At 37.0% G+C, this 22,817-nt stretch overlaps 1 protein-coding gene across 2 annotated transcripts; it reads right to left on the reverse strand.

The window, feature by feature from the left end:
- Positions 1-1,286: 1,286 nt before the first annotated feature.
- UBLCP1 (ubiquitin like domain containing CTD phosphatase 1) lies at positions 1,287-22,505 on the reverse strand. Of its 2 annotated transcripts, XM_062188743.1 has the most exons (11): positions 22,408-22,505; positions 18,666-18,862; positions 17,807-17,898; positions 17,338-17,423; positions 17,144-17,259; positions 16,074-16,172; positions 13,110-13,147; positions 12,469-12,567; positions 10,018-10,134; positions 4,145-4,272; positions 1,287-2,360 (listed from the first exon to the last, which is right to left on the reverse strand). In XM_062188743.1, exons 2-11 carry the CDS (start codon positions 18,817-18,819, stop codon positions 2,333-2,335), a joined length of 957 nt encoding a protein of 318 aa, XP_062044727.1. In that variant the 5' UTR covers positions 18,820-18,862; positions 22,408-22,505; the 3' UTR covers positions 1,287-2,332. The 2 variants fall into 2 exon arrangements, with proteins under 2 accessions (XP_062044727.1, XP_062044728.1); XM_062188744.1 differs by lacking the exons at positions 1,287-2,360; positions 4,145-4,272 and adding an exon at positions 7,800-8,513.
- Between the last annotated feature and the right edge of the window lie 312 nt (positions 22,506-22,817).

Below are 22,817 nucleotides of genomic sequence, written 5' to 3' on the forward strand. Positions count from 1 at the left end.
AGGCCACAGCAGAGAACTGGACTGGAAGAAGAGCAACCGGGACTAGAACCCAGTGCCCATATGGGATGCCGGTGCCGCAGGTAGAGGATTAGCCAAATGAGCCACGGCACCTGTAACAAGGACCTAAGTGGCTAGTAGATCTCAAACTGTCCTTTCAATCAAAGATTTAAGGATGGTCTGTAATTTTAGACTAAATAAACTTATACATCATTAGATAATTGTTTTAAAGTTTGAAGTACATGTACGATAAAAAAAAACTAGTGGCTTCACCTAAATACTCATCTAGATTAAATTCTTTATTCAATAAGCTTTGAGATGGCTTATTGAAACTCCGTATCCATGAAGGAATTAATCACACATGAGATCTCAAAAAAAGGACAGTGTTCTCCCCAAGTGGCTTAATTAAACATCTTAGATAATAGGCTTTGGTTTGGGCACCACCTAATGGCAGAAAATATTTTTTAAAATCCTACTTTGCTTCCTGGGGAATGCTTAATTCTTGTATTTAAGCTTATACTGATTTAGAAAATGCCTGCTCTTTCTTGACCAGTGCTAATAATTTACTTTTGAGTGCTCAGTTTTCTCAAAAATAAGTCTCCTCCATATCTCCTTTGGAATACGCTTTTTACGGTGGGAAAGAACCAATAAAATGAAATACAATAGGAGCAAGTGCTTGGCTTAGTAGTTACAACTCTGCTTGGGACTCTCACATCCTGTATCAGAAAGCAAAGTGTCTAGATTTGAGTCCCATCTCTGCTCCTAATTTCTGCTTCTTGATAATGTACACAATAGGAGGCAAACATGATGGCTCAAGTAGTTGGGTCCCTGCCACTTATGTGAGAAACCTAGATGCAGTTCTCTGCTTCTGGTTTTCACCTGGCTAAGCCCAAGTGAGGCTGTTGTTGCCATATGAACCAATGGATGGGAGATCTGTCTCCCTCTTTGGCTTTCAAGAAATCAATTAATCAATCAATACCCTAAAAATTCTATCCTTAAATATCTGAATTTAGTCTTATAATTAAGAAATACATCTTAGTTATTTTCATTACTTAAGGGTTCTCAAATGCTTCCACTGTATACCTAATCTATCACAAAAATACATACTTATGAAAATTCAGTACTTATCAGAATTAAATAATTTTACATCTAATCATTTGCTAACTCCAACTGTGAGTGCACTGAACACTATACCCTTTAATTTTTCAAGTGGTCCTTGAATGAAAATATTTGTTTCATAATTCAACAAAGAGGTAGAATATTTGGAGTAATACAGAACCAAGAGCCAGTGTTTTAAGAAACAATATTTATTATTTACACCACTGAAATAGTCCCAAAAGAACAATATACACCATGTTTATTTAAAAGAATCAATTCCTTTCAAATACAGGAATTGTATAAAGCAATACTGTTAACACAAAACAGTGGTCACATTACACATCTGCAGGCTTAAGCATTGCAAATAATATATATTTTTAATAGTATGGCTAGATATTTTCACTGAAACTGTATTGGCACTCAGACAAGATATAACTCGACAGAACAAAACCTTTTTGTTCATGCTTTCTAGAACTGGTGGTACGTCCCATTTTAAAATGTACTGCCTTTAAATGCTTTTATGGCAATGGTTTAGGCAGAAGTGCTTGTACTTAGCTATCAAAGAGACACATATTCTGGTGCTTTAGTTTTATTCTTTAGCCTTAGTTTTTCTATTTCTCATACTAGAACACAGCTGTACTGCAACTAATGCTTTCCAGTTTTACTTTAAGTACACAGATGCACACACAGACCTAAGTGATGCAGCTCAGGATTTACAGATGCAACCAGTGTGGTACAGAAGTTGTGGCCATGACAAAGGAATAAAAAATTCTTGGTAATTTTAAGCATAACAAACTATGTTCTTTATCCAAAAATTTTTTTCTTTTGGTCTTAAAGGGAAAAGCATTAGATGGATTTGGTCTTAGACAATGAGACAAAAACACAAAATGGTTTTTGTGTCAAAAAAATGACATCTGTGTCACAAAATGACATTGAGCATACATTTTTCTCCACTCTTCTTTCTTTCTGGAAAAAAAGAAAACAGTGAGTAATCAATGCTGGAGAAAATCTTTTAACAGTAACGGTATATTCACATGGGATAAAAGGAATTTTTTTTTTGAGCATATTGCTATGATCTTCAAAAAATATAAAATTAAATTTACAAAAAACTGGAAGACCAAGTATAAGCAGTCTGTTCTTTGCTTCAGTGTCCAGCACTATTATAATGATTTCTAGCGTAAAAGCAGAAAGTTCATGGATCTCAAGTATCTTCAATAACTATCAGCATAACTTCTAACTATTGTCCTTGCTTCTTTGAGAGATACCTGCAAGAAATAAAATAAAGATATCAAAACTGTCTTATGCTAAATTCATGAAAAAATCTTTCTTCCCCAGAGTTTATTTTAATGACAAACTTTCCAAGATGAATATAAAGTGTTAATAATTGCTAACATCTGCTGATTGTTTCTATGCCAAGTACTGTTCTACATACATGTATTAATTCACTGAACCCTCACAACAACTCTATGAGGAGTTTCTGTTAGACAGTACCCCTATTTCACAGGCACAAAACAAGACTCCAAAGGACACTCTTATTATTAACCATCACTCCTCCTTTCTTCTAAATGTGAAAGTTGATAGATTAACTAGCATTGTCATTTCTAAATATAATTCAGACTCCATTTAAAGATCTCATTTTTCTTGAATATAGATGTTTGGCTAAAGATGCTAAATGACCTGATCAAGAGTATAAAGTTGCAAAGATGTTGATTTATGAAGTAAGCAACTTCATGTTGTTTAAATAGGAATCTACCATTAAATTAAAAATTTTGTATCTCTATTTCTCACATTTTTACGAGCTACTATAATTGGTGATATGGTTGGGGAAAGAGTTTTCAAAATCAAGAAACTTGGGTGATTTTGATGGTGCAATTTGTTCATTTTATGGCACTGTGCTAAGCATTTATTATCTCTGTAACTCAGTCATATCACCTACAATCTGAAGATGGGGATTAAAAAACATGCCTGCTTAATCTTCTAAAAGGATTATAAGACTCATTAACAAGACTATGTGTCAAAATATCCAGAAAGTCAAAAGCAGAATTTGAAAAGCCCAAGTACTTCGAGTATTACACAGTTTCTCTTTAAAGATCTAATTAAAAAAATTAGTTGTACATAATAATCCCTTCCACTTTCCAGATGTTGTTCCCTGTCTCAAAATCTTGTTTATATGCAACCTATATCTAGGTGTGTACACACTTCTGATTAGAAAAGACTGGAAGATGATATATCAACATGGAAATGGTGGTTATCTTTGAAAAGGAAAACCAGGACTAATTGTTTCAGTGAATAAAGTGCTCCAATTTTTCTGCTACACAAGAAGTTACTTGTAATTCTTTCTTTTTTAAGTTTTATTTATTTGAAAGGCGGAGTTACAGAAGAGGTAGAGGTAGAGAGAGAAAGAGAGAGCAGAGAGAGAGGTCCTCCATCCACTGACCCACTCCCCAAATGGCCATAACGGTCAGAGCTGGGTCAGTCTGAAGCCAGGAGCTTCTTTCAGGTCTCCCACATGGGTGCAGGGGCCCAAGGACTTGGGCCATCTTCTACTGCTTTCCCAGGCCATAGCAGAGAGCTGGATCAGAAGAGGAGCAGCTGGGACTCGAACCGGCGCCCATACGGGATGCTGGCACTGCAGAAAAGCGCTTTACCCAGTACGCCACAGCGCCAGCCCCTACTTGTAGTTCTTAACACTATTCAGCAAATTTTTTCATACATTTAATTTTGACAGTATGACAACAGGGATCAAACCTTGATGTAATTCATAAAGGAGTGGCCTACTTACAAAATAATTTACAGGTAGTACCACAAACGTGCACAAGTCTCTGAAGTCCTCTTTACTATGAAGTACTAAAGAGCTAACAACATGTAGGTTATGAGCAAGTTACAGTTTAAGACCAAAGAGGAAAATAATTTAAGAAGGCTCTGTGTTAGAAAATATTTTTAGAATTAATCCAAGTTAAATAAAAACTGACTTATATACCTATACCAGGATCCCCAATTTTTTCATTCGTTAAGGTAAAGAGAAAATGAAAAAGCAATTAGCACTTACCTTTCCCAATATTTGTGATTTAACTCCAAAAAGTCATCTAATTTTGCTATTTCCTTGAGGTACTGAGTTAATTTTAAAAGTTCTTTGTCTTTATCTCGATTTAGGTGTGCTTTCATAAAGGGCCTTATCTATTAAGATATAAAATTTCACACTGAGATAAGGAAAATTAATACAAATCCACACCATTCTGTAATTTAAATTAAAATTAATGAGGTTAAAATATCACCAGGGACATCGATACTAAAAATTATTTTTTATATAAGCCTATATTTAATAACTAGAAAGTCATAATATTTACAGTATAAACTAAAAGCTCTTCTACCTGTTTTACCCCAACATCTCTTCAATCAGAACCCCTTTGTGGGCCGGCGCCGTGGCTCAACAGGCTAATCCTCCGCCTTGCGGCGCCGGCACACCGGGTTCTAGTCCCGGTCGGGGCACCGATCCTGTCCCGGTTGCCCTCTTCCAGGCCAGCTCTCTGCTCTGGCCCGGGAGTGCAGTGGAGGATGGCCCAAGTGCTTGGGCCCTGCACCTCATGGGAGACCAGGAGAAGCACCTGGCTCCTGCCATCGGAACAGCGCGGTGCGCCGGCCGCAGCGCGCTACCGCGGCGGCCATTGGAGGGTGAACCAACGGCAAAAGGAAGACCTTTCTCTCTGTCTCTCTCTCTCTCACTGTCCACTCTGCCTGTCAAAAATTAAAAAAATTTAAAAAAAAGAGAACCCCTTTGTGACTGTGCAAATGTTTCTGCTTAGATTGCAAATGCTTCTGCTTAGACTTTGTCCCTTTCTATCATTCTGGCTGCTTCTAATTAAGTTTATTCATGTTATTTCATTCATAAAATTTAAACCCAAATACAAGCTTCACTTAATCAGAGAGTGAGACAAATTTTAACACTAATGATTTTTACTTCAAATAAAATGTTTATGTAGCTACCATTATACATTTATATAAAAAATTTCTGTAATACTTTATCATAAGCATTTTTATCATTAAATCTCCATTAAAATCATTTTTAATTATACAAGAGTTTCCAATAGAAAGAACAGTCATATTTTCCCTATGTTTAAGGTTGATATATTTTAGGGTGAAAGGCATTCATTTAAAAATTATTAATTCAAACTGTAAGTCAGCACGGTAGACAGGATGGGGGGATTGCAATTAGGATGGGATATTAAATCTTGACTTGGATGCTATTTTTACTGAAATGTGTTAAAATATAAATTTTATATACTTTTCTTTATGTTATAGTTCCAATAGTTTCACCTTTTTAAAATGATATCAGCTCAAATGTTTTTATACAACTCAAAATAGTTTTCTAAAACATTTTAATTAATTTTAGATAAAATGATATATCTGGGATTTGCTTCAAAATACTAAGGAGTGAGAAACTGAAAGGGCATAGAGTAAATATAACTGTCCATGATATATAACTGTTTAAACCACATATATGGGGTTATACAATTCTAAGTAGTTCCACTATATTTACATTTTAAAAAATTTATTTACTTGAAATTACAGAGAGAGCAAAGGAGAGACATAGAGAGAAAGAGACGTCTTCCATCCACTGGTTCACTTCTCAGTTGGCCGCTAAGGCCAGAGATATGCCAATCCGAAGCTAGAGCAAGGAGCTTCCTCTGGGTCTTCCCACATGGGTGCAGGGGCCCAAGGACTTGGGCATCTTAACTGCTTTGGCCACAGCAGAAGAGCTGGATTGGAAGTGGAGCAGCCGAGACACAAACCAGCACCCTTATGAAATGTCTGCACTGCAGGCGGCAGCTTTATCTACTATACCACAGCACCGGCCCCTATATTTACATTTTTACTATTTTTCCTTTTCTAAAAAATCATTTTTTTCCATTGTACTTGAAAGGCAGAGACAGAGAGAGCATCCATCTGCTGGTTTACATCCCAAATGCTCACAGCAGCCAGGCTGAGCCATGTTACAGCCAAGAGCTGGAACTCAATCTAGGTCTCTCATATGGGTGGCAGGGACTCAAATACTTCAGCCATCACTTGCTATCTCCCAGAATATGCATCTGTAAGAAGTTGGATTTGGAAATGGACTTTCTTTTCTTTTCTCTTCTTTTCTCTTTTTCTTTCTTTCTATCTATCTATCTATCTATCTATCTATCTATCTATCTATCTATCTAAAGAGAGGAGAGGGGAAGGAGGGGAGGGGAGGGGAGGGGAGGGGAGATTGATTTAATTGTCATATATATGTAGTTTTCTTTCATCATTGTAAAAAATACATCATCAGCTTGAACTAGATAGAAGAAAAATTTCCCAAATGTTCTACTTATCAGACAGCTTGGTAGCAGACAATTCAATAGCAGTTAATGGGGTTTCAATGCTGTCTTTTTTTTGTTTTATTATTAGACAGGCAGAGTTAAGTGAGAGAGAGAGACAGAGAGAAAGGTGTTCCTTCCATTGGTTCACCTCCCAAATGGCCGCTACAGCTGGCGCACTGCGCCCATCCGGAGCCAGGAGCCAGGCGCTTTCTCCTGGTCTCCCACGTGGGTGCAGGGGCCCAAGCACTTGGGCCATCCTCCAAGGCCTTCCCGGGCCAAAGTAGAGAGATGAACTTGAAAGGAGCAACCGGGACTAGAACCTGGTGCCCACATGGGATGCTGGTGTCGCAGGCAGAGGATTAACTAAGTGAGCCATGGCACCGGCCCCCTCAATGCTGTCTTAAAGGCACCAGTAAGAGCTGTCTGAGAGTTCCCAGAAGCCAGCATTTGTGGAAGAGCCCACTGCCATCACGGAAGCATAGGGAGTTCTATCTCACAGCATTAGCAGTGAGTATAGGGATCTAGAAGATGCTGAACTGGACCTTATCAAAGTCCTGCAGCTGGGAGTGAGCAGAGAAAATGATATGATGTGTCAGAAGGAATAAAGGAATTCCTACACAATCCTGAATCATGTGGTGGTGTTTAAACTATTCCTTCATTCAACTCCTAAAGGATGTAAAGGCAACATATTAACTTTTAAACTAGTAATACACAATGTGCCAAAGTGATTCCAAGTGTAAACAGCAGGAAGAGGTTAAGAACTGAAAGAGAAAGTACAGGGTCCGTGGCTGCTAAGATTTTCAAAACAAGCTCCTGCTAAGTTTTTGCTTTCTAAACATTTAGTCTTAAGCACTACTAAACAAACTAAATTGCTTTAATGGCTGTTTCTAAAAGTTAAAATAAGGGCAAAAAAATAAATCATTCACCTAACTGACTTCACTTGTTCCACTATAATCATTGTTTACTATACTATTTTCCAAAATTGAACTCCAGCAGGGCAGTTAACATATATGATCACTTTGCTGTCTCATGATCAAAGAAACATTTTTAGGAACCTAAGGTTTTTCTAGATTAGCTCAATTCTCTTATATTATGATTTCATTGCATAGATAATATATATGAAGTTTTTAGAATATCAATTGCTTTATCTGTGATTAATATTCACATTCTGTTAATTCAATATTATATATCATATTCAAAATGCCTTATATCTTAAGACTGGAAAGCTTATATTATTAGGTTAGTCATTTTAAAAATAAGCAGTCTTGTAAGATGTGCATGAAATATTTGGAATTTTCTATCAAGCAAATTATAAAACTATGAAATAAAAAAGAGAATGTAAGAATCCTTCTCAACTTCAGAACTGTTTCTATGTCAGTGTCAATAAATCATTAATAGTTAACTTAAAAGAAGTTCCCCAAAGCAGGCATGTAAGAAATCATGTATGGAATGCCTGAAAAAATACTTCCTGAATTAAGATTGAGGGGGCTGAAGATAGGTGGAGGCATATGGGTTTATAGGAATTCCTGTAATGAGTCTAATGAGTATCCTAATTTAAAAAAACCTGAAGTGTAGAAAATTATCTCTTCCTGCATAAAAAGATGTTGCTTAGGAAAATAAAAATAAAATTTCTTCCAAACACACATCAAACTAATGGTTTTATTTTTTATAAATGCTAAATAAAAGTCTCTTCAAAAATTTTTCCTTGAACATCATGACCTTACTTCCCTGCAAGAGTAGGTAATAACCATAAGTTTCACAGAAAATTAGGTTTACATCAATCAAGTCTCTTCTCAAGAATCAAGAATATATTTCTGCACCAAATACTTGGTGAAATACATACGGGAGAAGCACTTCTGCCTAAGTCACAAACAAAAACCATTTTCTTCAGATCATACAGCTGCTTTTCTTCAAAGTCAACACCAGCTTCTATAATTATGGCAATTCACTGCTCATATTAGCATTCTTTTCTTAAACTATCTTCATTGTTCACCAAACCCAAATTAATCCTCTGTGAGGAAGACTTCAAATACATACTTTCTTCAAGTTCTTCTCTTGTCTTTTAAAACTGCAAAGAACCTAAGTTGGCAGAAAAGTACCTGACTGAGTATGAAAATATCTTCATTGTTAGGATTTTCACATCAAATGGAGATTCCATGCACATTATTATCAAAACATAGAGTTATCTTTTCCATTTTCATAATATGCCAACTTGTAAGCAAACATAGGAACCAGAAATGTTTAGGTTACAAATTTCTCTTAACAGTTTTATACTGCTACCAGGAGTAAATGTCACTATCACACGTACACAAGATTGCATGTGACTGCATGCTCAGATTATCACTGACCTAAATTCTAATCCTAACTGTGATGAGGCAATTACACACATCATCTTGGACAAAACATGAACTTTCTCATCCTCAGTTTCTAAAATTAAGAATGCAGACAAGATGATTGTAGTTCCTTCTAGCTCCAGCATTTTATAATTCTAAAGTCTGCATTTCCCCTTAAGAATTTGAAAAACCTCTAGTTTCATTTTAAAAAGGAAAATAATAAGAGTAACCTTACTGCAAACTGTCCAGCTAAACAGGACATCAAAAATTTCAAGATTTGATACCTAATAAGATGTTGATGATTTCACTTTTGATGCTAAAAGTTACTACAAGTAAGTCTATGCTACTCCTTCAGAGCTAATTAAAAAAAAAAAAAAAAAAAAAAAAACACTTGGGGGCCAGCGTTCTGGTGAAGTGTGTTAATCCTCTGCCTGCGGTGCCAGCATCCCGTAGGGGTTCCAGTTCAAGTCCCGGCTGCTCCTTTTCCAATCCAACTTTTTGCTGTGGCCTAGGAAAGCAGTGGAAGACGGCCCAAGCATTTGGGCCCCTGCACCCAGAAGCTCCTGGCTCCTGGCTTAGGATTGGCCCAGCTCCAGCTGTTGCGGCCATTTGGGGAGTGAAACAGCAGATGGAAGACCTTTCTCTGTCTCTCCCTCTCACTGTCTGTAACTCTACCTTTCAAATAAATAAAATCTTTAAAATAAATAATTAAAACATTTGGATGAGTTAGCTAACCAAGGAGATATCAATGCAAAAGAGGAAATGTTCAATGTAAATTTTTCTAAATACTTAAAACTTTTCTTGTCTGTAACCATAATTATACAGGACAGTCATGTAATGCCTAAAAGGGAAACATTCTGAAAAATGAGGTGTTGGCTGAGTTCGTCAGTATACAAACGTCAGAGTGTACTACCATACAACTAGGCTATACAGTATAACCTGTTGCTCCTAAGATACTAACCCCTACAATATATTACTGTTCTGAATACTGTAGGCAACTATAACACAATGGTTTTAAGTATTTGTGTTTGTACACAAAGATAATATACAATAGCTAAGCAATAGGAAATTTCCAATTCCATTATAATCTTATGGGATCACTATTATATATACACAATCCTTTGATGACAGGAATGTTATTTTGAAGCACAATGATTGCACTTGTGAAAATTTACAAAATCCAGTAGTGCTTAAAGTTCTACCACGTAGCCAGACTACATGAACATACAATAAGTAAAATTATGTCTTACCTTTAGTCCATTCTGTGGGTTCATCAGAAAATTCCTTCCTATGTCATCAAACATAATGGTATTTTTCTTGCTGTAAAATTCCGAAAACTTTCCCCATATAACACCAAGAGGCTTTACCTTAGAATGGAAGTTTAGATTTCACTCCAATTACACCAGGTAGTTAAAAGCAGAGACGCTATAGTACCCTACAGAGCAATGCTAGAGTGCTTTCTCCTGTAGAATGGTGATGGCTGGCTGCGGCAGCTGTCAAATGCAACACCCTTTAAAAACGTGCTGTTATCTCACAACGTTGAAGCTTTGGAAAGGTCTATTTATGTCTACATGAACTAAAACCATTTTAACATGCGGATTCTGGGTCACAAGAACAGTAGTTACTTAATTTCAAAAGAATCTAAAGTAATTGTTCAGATGTCTACCAAGCACCCACATGACTTCCTGGGCTCTCTGAGTTTAAGAGTCACATGAAGCCTATTTTCAAAACTAGAACATCTGAGAGAGGGAAAATGTACCTGGCACTTTTAGTTGATCATTTAATATTTTATACAGAAAAGATGTTTTTTGTCTACAATTCAATTACAGGTACATCATTTCTAGGGCATTCAATTGCTTATGTTAGAATGGTCAGAGAAGCCAGAGGGAGGACAATTTTTCATAACATACTTTACTGTTATGTTTGAGTTGTATGAATGTATTACACATTCAGAATTTTTTAAAATAAATTTTCCAAAGAAAATTATTTTTCCTGGAGGTAGAAATCTCACTAAGAGTTACATAAGATGACATGACAATAACAACTGCATGAGATCACATGGTTGTAAGTAAATGGTGACAAAGGTAGTCAATTAAAAATGTTTTTTCTTGTTCTATAATTTACTTTGAAATGAGGAAAGCTTTTTCCTTCCTAATGTCCTATTTACTGCAAAGAATGTAACTGACATATTTTTAATTTTACTAAATTTTATTTACCAGAATTTTTTTCACTTTTTGATTACTACTGAACCAAACTTCCTACATACCTGAAGACAAATATTTAGGAACTGCCACAATCAACCAGATTATTGGTTTTTTAAGCTAACAAAAGCCTCAAGAAATACAACAGAGGTCAGTATTTATGACACCCAGAGTCATTAAAGTTACATCCTCTTAAATGGGCTATGATTTAGTCATTAGGTTGAGAATTACTTTTTCTCATAAACACAAGGAGAATATTGATAGGAATATTTGAAAAGACAGAAAAGCACAAAGGAAAATTTTAAATCATCTATAATCTGTTTAGTACCAAGAATGAAAACTAGACACTCTGCTACATTTACTGCCAGGCCTTTTTATAAATAGCAGTAGCTTTATAGAGTTTACAGATCTTTTGATAAAGGAAATCCTGACTCAAACAAAAGTTACAAACTATTTAACTATTTACTAACACCTTGCAAACACTGCTCTCTACCTCTTAAGCTTTAATGTGTCATGAACATTTAAAAATCAGTCCAACACAATAAATGATAGCTGCATTCTATTATATGAAAAACAACTTACATATCTAATTATCTATTGTTAGACATTAAGGATTATTTTTATTATTTTAATTTTTCACCAATGTAACCAAGGCTAAGTTTGACATTTCCCAAGCATCTTTTTAACATTTAGACTTTTAAAATGTATTAGATTATTTTAGAGGGTAAAGGTTTATATTTTTCCCCTGATGCAGGCATAGAGTATTAAGTCCTTACGTATTAAGTCCCACTGTATTTGTGATTTTGATTATTTTAATACTATGTTCCCAAACCTTTCATGGTGTACCCTAAGTCCTCCCCAATTCTTACTGGTCTGTGTGTTTTCAAAAGGAACAAACCATGTTTTACTCATCCCTTTATTTCCAACAGTGCCTACCAGAGGAACCTACAGACAAATATCTACAATAAGTAGTTACTTGATGAGCAAAACCTAGTCTATCAGTCCAGTCTTCTTCTCTGATGGTTCCTATTGCTATTCTCTAAGGGAGAATATGTCTCTCCAAAGTATACACATCATGATACTTTTGATTTATTACCGATTTCATATAAGGCAGGCTGAGACTGTTTTGGCTGGTTTCCAATACAAAGGGACTTCCAAATGTGCATGGAAAATGTGCATTTTAGTTACATTTTCCACAAATGTTCTGAAGCATTTTCCTATCTTCCTTGATGACATTCAGTATTTTTTTCTCCTAACTCTGCTCAGCAAAACAATGCTGTCATCATCACAGGACAATTATCCATAACTACAAGATCCATTCTGGACAGCTCTGCTTTAAGATCCTTACTTAAAGATCATTAAAATGAGTACATTTTAACCTTAAATACATTTTCCTAAGCCAAAATTTGTATGTATTTCTAGTTTATTTCATCAGTATTAGTATAAAATGCAAACTAGAAAATTAGTACTTATTTAAATAGAAGTAAAATAATTTCTTACATCTATTAATCCTCTCCTGGGAGTATGCACTGTTATCATAGCAGCACTGTCCAACATGAAGGTAATCTTATAATTTGCATTTGTGCTCACTCCTAGCTCCTAGATAAAAAAACAAAAACAAAAACTGCCAGGTTAAAATATAATAATGTAGAAGATTCAAGATTTTCAGAATAGTAGCTTCAGTTTCCCATAATAAAAACTTTCTACCCAATGGCTGCCATATCTTGCTAATTAACAACTAGCAATAGTTTCACTTAGTTAAGTCAATAAATAGTAGTAATAGGAAAATAAACTAAAAGGAGATTACTTCCTAATTCACCATCTTACAATAGTAGCATCTCTTTGAGTATTACACACCAGAGTAAAAGAGGAAAAGACAGCATTATTGTAAAATGAGGAGAGGAGGGAACAGGAACTTAGGTAAATTATTTTCTTGAAAAGAAGAAAAACAGTAAGCATTCAGTACAATCTACCAGTAAACAGTCTTTAAAAACACTTTTACTTCACATGCTGATATATATTTCCTAATGCCCTCCATTTTAAAATTTTTATTAAAAAATAAAATTACTTCAGTTCCAGACTTTTAACAAGACAAATACAACTTGAAAACATTTTTAAATGGATTGTTTTCTGATACTTACTTTCATTTTAGCTTCAATCCACTTCATATTTGTTGCAGCTACAATATGAGGGACAATACAATACATGTGAAAAGGTTGTTTCATTAAAAAAAATCTTTCTTCAATGTAAGTTTTCTAAGACAAAGTTTAAATGCATAACAAATAACAGTACCTAGCATATTTATAATTTCCTTTAAAATATAAGAACAACCTTAAAGGTAAAACTTGAAGACAATAAAATTTAAACTTTTTATCTATAAAATACCGGTAGGTCAATGCACAAAACAACTTTGAACCCAGAAAATGTTTAAGATCTAAACTCCAGGGTGGATGTTTGGCATGGAGGTTAAGGCACTGCTTAAGACGCCAACACCCTACATGAGAGTGAATGGGTTCCAGCTCCAGCTCTGCTTTGGATTCTGGTTTCCTGCTAATATGCACCTTGCGAGGCAGCAGGTGTTGGCCCGAACATTTAGGTCTTTGTCACCACATAGGAGATCTGGATTGAATTCTAGGCTCGTGGCTTTGGCCTGGCCCAGCCCCAGCTGTTGCAGGCACTTGAAGAGTGAACCAGCAGACGAAAGATCTCTCTGTGGTCTGTTTCCCTGTCTTTCAAATAAATAGAAACAAATATATAATATATATATTTTAAAGTAGGTCCACTGAAAAATTGTATTTTGTAAGACTCAGCAAATTAATGCTCATTGAGTCCAACAGCTTATAAAAAGGGATCTGAGGCAAATATAAAGTGTACCTATGTTAGATATCTGCTCAGTATCAGATATGAACCAGTTTGGGGATCACCAAGACTAAAATTCAATCCTCATCTTTATGTGCCTTTCCCGGTCACAAGTTACTGGACTAAATTATTAAAGTGTGCATGTATATTTTTTAAAGGTAAAATAATTCCCTGATTTGTAGCAATCAAAATAATCACTTTGCACACAAAATTGGCTGGATTAACCAAAATTGTACAGATAGTCATATCTACAATGAAAACAGTCACAAGACAGGGAAATACAGGTTTTTTCTTTTTCAATTCAATACCTATTTTGTGTCTAATCAACCCCCCACACACAAAAGATTGACAGCTAATAGAGTTTTGAATTACTATGTTATACCTGGTGCCAGTTGCTACACTGGTATTTATATTGTTAAAGCAAACCTGTAGCACAGGTTTAGTTACCTTGATTTTCTCAGTTGAGGAAACTAAAGCTCAGTAAGATGAGAAGACAGGTCCATTAAGACAGTAGGACAGAGGCAGAATTAAAATTAGTCTATTTAGCGCCAAACTGAAGTGCCCTTTTCAACTTACTACTACAAAATATCCCAAATTACAGAAATGAATCACTTTAAATATCTGCTTGCAAAAGTTTCTCAATTTTCTTACTTTAATTTTTATTTATTTAATTTACTTGAAAAGTGGAGGAGATAAGACACACAGAAATTTCCCACATGTTGGTTTACTCCTTAAATGTTTGCTGGGCCAATGCCAAGAAGCTAGGAACTCAATCTGGGTCTCCCATATAGATGACAGGCCCAATCACTTGAGTTATCACCTGATGCCTCCCAGAGTGAACATTAGTAGGAAGCTTGAATCAAGAGCAGGAACAGGACTCAGGCCCAGACATTCTGGTATGTGACCTAGGTAACCTAAGTGGTGACTGAACTGTTAGGCTAAATGCCCACCCCTTTCTAAATTTCTAAGTCTAGTCTAATAACATCTAGAGGACAATTTTTTTTTTTTCTCAAATGTCAGCTCAGGTCAGAGTTGCTGAACAAATATTTGCTTACCAGGAAGCTCACTTCCACTATCTTACTAAACCAACAACAACAAAAAACCAAAACATGATATTTTGACAATGTTTTCAACTTTTAACAGTTATGAACTCATATTATCACTGAACAATGAAAATTTATAGACTGAACAACTATGTGGCTTTTTAACAAAGACTCAGTACATTTAAATTTAATTGATGGAATTTTATTTAATTCATAATCAGGATAATTCTCTCCTTAAGACATTGCCAAGAAGTAAGGTGGCTATAAATCAATGAATTGTTGCATTTTCTAAGTCTTGCCATTAAAAAAAAGTCAATTATTTGAATTAAATAGTGCACTTAGTGATACAGCAGATTTTTTTGTTGGAGCAAACAATATCTTTTCACAAATCTGTACCTTCTTGAAATGACCCACAATTTAAGCAACAGTGCCTTAGTCCATATACTAATTTTTCATACTACCTTTATTTCTGGAGAACTACATCACTGTGATCCTTTAAAAACCGTTTCTTGGGGCCAGCGCTCTGGTATAGTGGGTTAACGCCCTGCCTGGGGCGCTGGCATCCCATATGGACACCAGTTCGAGATCCGGCTGCTCCATTTCCGATCTAGCTCTCTGCTGTGGCCTGGGAAAGCAGTAGAGGGTGGCCCAAGTCCTTGGACCCCTGCACCCGCATGGGGGACCTGGAAGAAGCTCCTGGGTCCTGGCTTCAGATTGGCACAGCTCTGGCCATTGCGGCCAACTGGGGAGTGAACCATCGGATGGAAGACTTTTCTCTCTCTCTCTGTGTAACTCTGACTTTCAAATAAATAACTACATCTTTAAAAAAAAAAAAAAAAAACTGTATCTTTAAGTCTTTTGAAACCACAAGAACAAAGGAGAAAACAATGATATCCTGAAGCATCAACAATCTCACCGTAAAGACAAGTAACAAAAAGCTCTAATCAAGGTGGGGCTCCTGTAGAAAATAATGCTATTTTTATTATGCTACCATAATTTACTCTTGACTATACTTAACTATCTTAGTGTTATCTGGCAATTTTGTATGGTGATGTAAGAAAGCCATACATGCTTTCTATTAGACATTCACTAACAAAATAAAGTTTCATTTTAAAAACAGGAAATCTGAAGCCACATATTGTAGAACAGAATAATTTAATAAATCATTTTATTTCTATAGACATAAAAAAAGATATAGCTTACACCAAATAACAATGTCATAATCTTCATATGCAGATGTGAGGAATTCATGAAGATATGGCCTCATTAATTCCACCCCAGTCTCAGCACAAGACCTATGGTCTAAAAGGAAATTGATCATAAATAACCTAATATCAATGAAATTATGAAATGTAATACACTGTGAAACATTTAATAAACAATTGCAAATGCAATAATTCAACTGCAAACTGCTTCAGATCAAGTAACACTGGCTGATAAAAAGATGTTTTTTAAAGTCCACAATTTAATACTCTTGAAATCCACTCAGAACATTCCATCTATTTTTCTCAAAGTGTAATACTGGAAATTCAGGCTTATACTGTAAACTATAAATTTTTTTTCTCATCTAATCTCTGAAGTGTAGGTGCTGTTTTATGATAAACTATATGCATACACCATGGTAGTTTGTCATTTACCATGCAGATATTAACACATTTCACCAAAATGATCACTTAATAATTAAATTTTAAATTGAACTGTACATTAACTTATAATATAAATGTAAAGTTTAGAATTAAGACAAATTATAATATCAATTTATTGCAGTATTAGACATGATAATTTTTAAATTCAAGAATTAACTCAATATAAACAGAAAACCAAGGATAAAATATCAGAAATTATTTTTAAAATATTAAATTTTATTTAATATTCAATATGTTTAAAATATTTCTTATAAAAGTTTAAATGTTAACCAATAGGGAATGATTTGATTAAATTATGGTGCACCCACAAGCTAGGATATTATATGGTTAAATGTATATATGTTTAATTCACAACAAATATTTTATGACTAAAAAGACATTAACTCTATTATTAAAAAAGAAAAAGGAGATACAAACTCATTCTAAAAGACATACATCAAAACAATAAAGAGCAGTCATCTTTGGGTCCCAGTTTATAGATGCCTTCTTTTTTGGCTTATCTGCAATGATTCATTTGTAATGGTAAGAAAACTTTTCAAGTATTTCATGAGTTGCTGGGAAATGGAAATAAAATTTTAAAACTTGTTATAGATAACAGAAGACGAAATGCAAGATTAACTGACTTACCAAATAATGTATAATCAACATCTAATACCAAAAGCTTTTTCCCTTCCCTAGGAGGATTCAAAATTTCCACTTTGTACTCTTTCACTCTGCGAGAAATTTTTAGTAGGTTTTCTTCCCTGATGAAAAAATGAAGTGAGATGAAACATTCACTTTTTCTCATGGACAATCAACCTCTTCTAAAGTGAAATGCTTACCTATTTTCTACTTCAACAACTTCATCTTCAATATCAAAATCGTTGACAACATCATCATTGTCAGGGGGTGGACCCAAGACATCTTCCTATCAAGATAGAAAAAAGTTCTTGTTTTACCACATTATCTTTAATATACAGAATACATGCATAACAAGACTGAGGTACAATTTGAATTCAAGTGTCTTGCAAGCACACACTGTGTGAAAATTTCCACAATTAGTAACTCACTATATATGTCCCCTGGACAGATTTACCATGTTAAATTTGACCACGTGAGCTACTACCATACTCACAGCTAACTATATACTAAAAAGATTCCCAGTACTCATTTTCAGCTGAGTTAATACCACAATCACTGTGAAGCTTTTATTTTTCACCGACAACTTTATAAAAATCAAAACTATGATATAACAGTGTAGTATAAATCATATTTTTAAAGGGACAAATGGTAACAAAAGTAAACATTTACCAAGCTCTCCTCACGAGTTCCCATCATCATGATTTTAGTATTTGGTTTCAGTTTGAGAGCTCCAAGCTTAACATCATTTTCTGCAGGTTTGCCTACAATACAAGCAAATGACTGTTTTCTCACTAAAGTTCAGGTGCTGGTTTCACTATTCCATTATACAAAACCCTAACGTTAAAAGGTTTGGTACAGATGCCATAGCTGTTCTTTTTCTGTTGTTGCTGAACTGTCCATATCCAAGACACCAATAAACTGCAACTAATTCAAGGATTGTTTTTCCCCCCTTTCCGTCTTAGAACACAATCGTTACTCAACAAAATAAACTAATAGTTTATTTTATCGTTCAAGATGAAGAAAACTGTTCTCCAGGAAGCTTTGAGAATTGATTGCCCAAGACAAAAGTGTAGATTTATGGTTACTCAAAACTCACCCTTCAAAGACGCAACAAGTGCATACACTATAAAAGTCCCTTTAAAAGCAAGATGTAAACACTGCCTATAATTTTTAAATATCACTTTTACTTTTGAACTGGGAAAGATAATTTGGGGAGAACACAAAACCCAATCTATCATGAAAACACTGTGCTAAAAGGTAAATGTCAGAAAATAAATGACAGTTTCATCAGGGATATCCATGCCAAAGGTTTAACAAGCAAACACAAAGTATCAGAGGAATCAACAATAATCTTTATAGTGAGAGTATTTTGAAGTAACCTTTAACGTTCTAACTTTTACCACTAAAGCAATTTTAGGACTACCCCTACCAAAGAAATCTCCAAAGGAAAAGACGAGAAAACAACTGAAAACAGCAAACAGAAAATCGTAAATATCAATGCAAAAATTTGAAGTGGTGAGAGAATTACCTTTAACTTTGAGTCCCAGCAACTTCTGGCGTTCTGGCAGCACCCCTGTAAGGGTCTTGAGAAACTGCTTGAGGTCCAGCACAGTATCATCTTCTGAAAGTGTTGTCACGGAATATTCCTGTCCACCCCATTTTACAATGATAGGAAGAGCCATTCTGGAAGCATATGAGTTAGCACCTTTCCTTCAGGAGAAATACCTAGAAGGAAATGCATATTCAAATGAGTAAGATAAAACAGATAAACAGAATCAAGCCTGTAACTTTAGTTTTATAAAAACATGCAGTTTAAGCCCTGTTTTACAATTTGATGGTGGAGAAACATGATTTTTGTCCTTACAAAGTTAAAAGTTACCCACTTTCCAATTTTTGGCCTACAAGGTATTACTACTTCCCAGTGTTTTATCAGATTCTCCCTTATTCCACTAGAAAGGAGCAATAATAAGCTACATATCCCACCTATTTTATTTAATTACATTTATGCTAACAGCAAGATCCTTCATGACGACCAGCCAGCAGGTTGAACATTTGAGAAGTAATGTAGTAGGGTCATTAAAAGCCAGGCTACCTGGGTTCAGATCTCAGCTTTTTCCCATACTAGCTATTTAATCATGGGAAGCTAGCTTGATCCTCAGTGTCTGCATTTCCTCATAGGTAAAAGAGATGATATTACTACTTACCTCTTAGGGTTCCTATGAGGATTAATTTGGTTAATATTTGTAAGTCATATAGTGTTATGCACACAGTATTACATATGTATTAGTAAAATTAAGTTGAAAGCTGAAAGCTTATTATATTCCAGGTACTATGTAAACAAACAACAGTCAGTCAGTATTTGATACTTTATGACCTGGACAGTTTTTACACAGACAATCTCATTAACAAAGTGGTTTGATAAGAGTGCTCCCTCTTTCACAATTAAAGAAACAGAAGTTTTGAAAAGCTAGGTAATCTACTCATGGACTCAGTTCTTCTAACTAAACCTCTTTTCTTCCCCTACACAACTGTCTCTCAAATTGGACCTACAGGAATCCAGGCATCAAAGATCAGTAAATAGAAAACCCACAGGCACAAATCTAGCCAAAAAAAAGATTATATGGCAACTGCTACTCTCATCAGCAATCAAATGCTGAGCATCTTCCCCACACAGCTTTCACTTTTCACTCACTCTTCTGCCCCTCTCCCCCACGTCAGAGAACTGCATTTTCCAATCTTAAAGTATTAGCATTCCCAAATGCTTTCATTTATTTGATGAAGCATTTGCCTGTACTCTTCATGCAACTATCATAACCAACTGCAAGAGAAGGCAAATTTTGAGTTTCAGTTTGCAAAAATAATTTGACAACAATGTATCTAACATGGCCATTATTATTCATAACTGCTCTTACGTTTGCAACCTGTTCAACTGAAAACTTTCCTAAAGTGTGGTACTTTAGGGCAGTGTGTTCCATTTTAGACAGGATTGGCTCCAACAACTATTAATGCTCTTCAATAAAAAGCCAAATGGACTTTTGAGTCAAACTTAAATAAGACTTAAAACAATATCTGTTTGAAAGAGGTGGAAATCAAAATGACAATTTACAAGCTCTATGAAGGCAACCAACACTAACTGAAATGGGCAGAGTTAAGAATTTGGAATTCAGGTAACCTTGATCATTTCTTATGTCAACTAGTCGTTTTCAAAGTATGGACCCTAGACGATCCAAAAGCATCATCTTTACTGGGCAAGCTGTTAGAAATGTAATCGGTGGTGAAGGCACCTGGCAATTTGTGTTTTAAACAAGCCCCACCCCCGTCTTTGATTCATGCTAAAATCTGAGAGCCACTGCTCTGGGCTCTTCAATGTTCCCAGCCTTAAAAAAGAAAATGTGCCAGATGGAGTAGGTCTTTGTGCTTTATAAAGCAGCACCCAAACATTATAAAGCACCTGTGCCATACATGGGAATTCCCAGTTGGCAAATGTACTAAAGGATCAAGCGTTTAAAAAAAAAAAAAAAAAAAAAAAAACCTCAAAAATTTAAATGCATAAGTACTTAAGGCTGTTTTTAAAAAGTTGCTGATGGAATCCTCCACCTTGCAGCGCCGGCACACCGGGTTCTAGTCCCGGTTGGGGCGCCGGACTCTACCCCGGTTGCCCCTCTTCCAGACCAGCTCTTTGCTATGGCCCGGGAAGGCAGTGGAGGATGGCCCAAGTGCTTGGGCCCTGCACCCACATGGGAGACCAGGAGAAGCACCTGGCTCCTGGCTTCGGATCAGCGAGATGCGCCGGCCGCAGCGGCCATTGGAGGGTGAACCAACGGCAAAAAGGAAGACCTTTCTCTCTATCTCTCTCTCTCACTGTGCCTGTCAAAAAAAAAAAAAAAAAAAGTTGCTGATGGAGCCGGTGCTGTGGCTTCACGAGTAAGGCTGCCGCCTGCAGTGCCTGGCATCCCATGTGGGTACCAGTTCAAATCCCGGCTGCTCCACTTCTGATCCAGCTCTCTGCTATGGCCTGGGAAAGCAGTGGAAGATGGCCCAAAGCCTTGGGTCTCTGCAACAGTGTAGAAGACCCAGAAGCTGCTCCTGGCTTCATTTTGACACAGCTCTGGCCATTGCAGCCATTAGGGAGTGGAGGACCTCTTTCCCTCTGCCTCTGCCTCTCTGCAACTCTGCTTTTCAAATAAATAAATCTTTAAAAAAATTTTTTTTTAAAAAGTTGCTGAACCTCAACTGGCTCCTCACTGTTTCTGGGATCATTCACATCAATGGCACAGCAGGATATAAATGAATGAGCTATTTTATTTTCATGTTTAAACTTCTTTCCCAAGCAATCTTACTTTGTATCATTTCAGACTCCACTGAAATTTATAAACTGAAAAACGATTGCAGTACGGACGGCAATCAGACCCCAAAAAAGCATGTAAACTAGAGTTGAGAGTAGTTGTTCCGGCTGGAGTTCCTATGCCTAACATACAGTGTTGCCTAGTCAGCTCCTGAATTGTACCCAGTTTTCCCAACCACAAGACCCGGCTATTAATATTTCCTGGACAGTAACAGTGTCAAAGTGTGAAATAACACGTGTGACAGCACTCTGTCGATTGTCCGCAACGATGCAAATGGTGATGGTGAGAAAACAGCATGCTAAACCACTTAACTGAATTATCTCATCCGATCCTCACAAGCCTGAACTGAACAACTACTGTTACACACACTGGAAACCTGAAAGAGAAGTTAATGTGCCCAAGACCACACTACGAAATTGGAAAGTAAAGCGGACAGGGGTGGGGTTAACTTCTCATCGCTCAGAAGAGGTTAACTGTGAGGAACTGTCCACTCCCAGCCAGGGCAGGACAACTGTGGCAACTGCGAAGTGGTGCAGAGGCCAGAGCTGGGCGAAGTGACTGGCGCGGGACAGCATCACAGGCCGGCACGGACTCCAGGACCGAGAGGGCCGGGATGCCTTCCACAAGGAGGGTCCGGGGAGAGACGGCCGTGCTGCACAAGCGAGAGAAATGACGCTAAGGGCACAAAGCCTACGAGAACGCAGGGGAGCCCCCGAAACAGGCCAGAAAGCCGGACGTGAAGACGGCCTCCGCCACCAGCGGGCCGGAGCCAGGGGCCTGGGGGTGGGACTACGGCAGACACGGCCTCCCACACGCCGCTGAGAGCCGCGGTGCAGGCCGCGCCGATGAACCGCGAAGCCGGAACCACCCAGCCCCAATGGCGTCACCGCCGGCAGCGGGTCGGGGTGCCCTGCATCCCCTCACCTGGAGCGGAACCAGCGGCAGCAGACGTAGAGACCGGCCGCAGCGGAACCGAAGGCCACCGGAAGTAGAGGGCGGGACCGGAACCGGCTGAGGAAGCGGAAGTGGGTGGTTTGAGACGGAAATGCGATGTTGACAGAAGGGTTCCTTTCCGTGTTTTTCATCCTGTCCACTCTAGCGTTCTATACATGTACCAGGCGACGAGGAAGCTAGGCCTTTCCGAGACAGACCGTTCTGCAGACACCCAAGATGCCTGCGTGGGCGCCGGGTTGCGCTGGCTCTGCGCATGCGCGCACCAGTGGGCGCCCAGCTGAGTGGGCGCGGCGGGACCGCTCCTTTCTTGTTTGGGCTGAGTCGGAACTGGGTGGGGAACGGTGGCTTAGCTTGTCCAGGTGTGCTGAGATCTTCATGTT

Source organism: Lepus europaeus, chromosome 4 (assembly GCF_033115175.1).
Source record: "Lepus europaeus isolate LE1 chromosome 4, mLepTim1.pri, whole genome shotgun sequence".
Taxonomy (NCBI): domain Eukaryota; kingdom Metazoa; phylum Chordata; class Mammalia; order Lagomorpha; family Leporidae; genus Lepus; species Lepus europaeus.